This window comes from Etheostoma cragini, chromosome 12 (assembly GCF_013103735.1).
Source record: "Etheostoma cragini isolate CJK2018 chromosome 12, CSU_Ecrag_1.0, whole genome shotgun sequence".
Classification (NCBI taxonomy): domain Eukaryota; kingdom Metazoa; phylum Chordata; class Actinopteri; order Perciformes; family Percidae; genus Etheostoma; species Etheostoma cragini.
In genome coordinates, this window is record NC_048418.1 from 638,586 (window position 1) to 639,915 (window position 1,330).

General features: G+C 47.1%; 1 protein-coding gene across 1 annotated transcript in view; it reads left to right on the top strand.

The window, feature by feature from the left end:
- Positions 1 to 881: 881 nt before the first annotated feature.
- The window catches only part of LOC117953942 (disks large homolog 1-like), a 3,777-nt gene continuing 3,328 nt past the window's right edge, over positions 882 to 1,330 (top strand). The window contains exon 1 of the mRNA XM_034887360.1: positions 882 to 1,288. Coding sequence (XP_034743251.1) covers positions 1,018 to 1,288 — 271 coding nt within the window. The 5' untranslated portion in view covers positions 882 to 1,017. The remainder of the gene's footprint in view (positions 1,289 to 1,330) is intronic.

Genomic DNA, 1,330 nt, shown 5'->3' on the forward strand with positions numbered 1-1,330 from the left:
TCTCTCTCCCTCCCTCTTTCTCTCCCTCTCTCCCTCTCTCTCTCTCTCTCTGCATGTTGTCTGCATGTTCAGTTCCATGAACATTAGGCCAGTACTAATTAAACCAAACTGAAAGCACAGTTCTGTTGCTAAGCAGAGACAGAGATCCGACTCCTTCATCTTAGCTCATTAGTCATGTTTCAGAGACTTTGATGTTTTACTTTTCTTAGGCTTTGATTTCTACTTTTAGTGTCAGAGCTCTGTTTCCATCCACACGTTTCTATCTGAATTAAGAGATATCGAATGAGAAATGTCTTCTGGAAACAGTTGAACTCGACTCAAAGGAAAAGGTCTCATCTGATTTTCTCTTGATATTCTCCTGTGTGATAAACGCTGATGGAAACCTTACTGCGATTAAGTTTTAGGTTGTTTTATGGTTGCGACCCGCCACAAAACCAAGAAGAAGTTGTAGTTTATGTCCCCCAGTGTGTCCTCTCTGTCTCACACATGGGGGTGGGGGGGGTGGGGACTAAGACAGATGGACGTGGACGGACGAGGAGACGAGAGACTTCCTGGATTTAATTTACCAGGAACTCGTGAAGGAAATGGCCGACAAAGGTTAGGGTGAGCCGGGGGGACATCCTGGGAGACAATCGGAGATGCTCAGACAGAGAGACATGTCTCAAAAACAGAGTCTCGCAGCGGTGCCGGGGAGGGGGGGGCAATAAAAGACAAGTTGCATCTGCATCGTCATAGCGATGTGTTGATAGGTTGTTGTTTCCTTATTATAGCTCGATATGTCCTATCAGCTGGAACATGAGCTCTATTACAAACCGTCCTATAGTGATCATGTGATGGAGACGGCAGCCATTTTGTCTAGAAACACCTTCAAATGTTTCAAATTAATCCGATATACCAGTCTGACCCTAAAACAGCGGTGACGTCATCACCGGGGTTTATCGTCTGTAAAGCCGATGGATGGAACTTCCACCAGATCATAACCAGGTTTTACTGAACTTCACATAGTTTAACGCGTGGATGGAAACTCAGCTCCTGTTTTATTTTAATTTGCCCGTTAGCGTCAGTCTCAGACACAAAGCATCTCATCTTGTCCAAACCGACATCAGACATCCCCCCCCATCTCCCCCTCTCTTTTTTTATTCCATCACCCCTCCTCCTCTTCCTCCTCTTCCTCTTCTTCCTCATCAACAGTCTCTCAATGACAAGCGTAAAAAGAACCTCTTTTCCCGAAAGTTTCCGTTCTACAAGAGCAAAGACGCGAGCGAGCAGGAGACCAGCGACGTCGACCGTAAGTACCCCAGCGCGGCGTGGGGGGGGGGGGGGGGGGGGG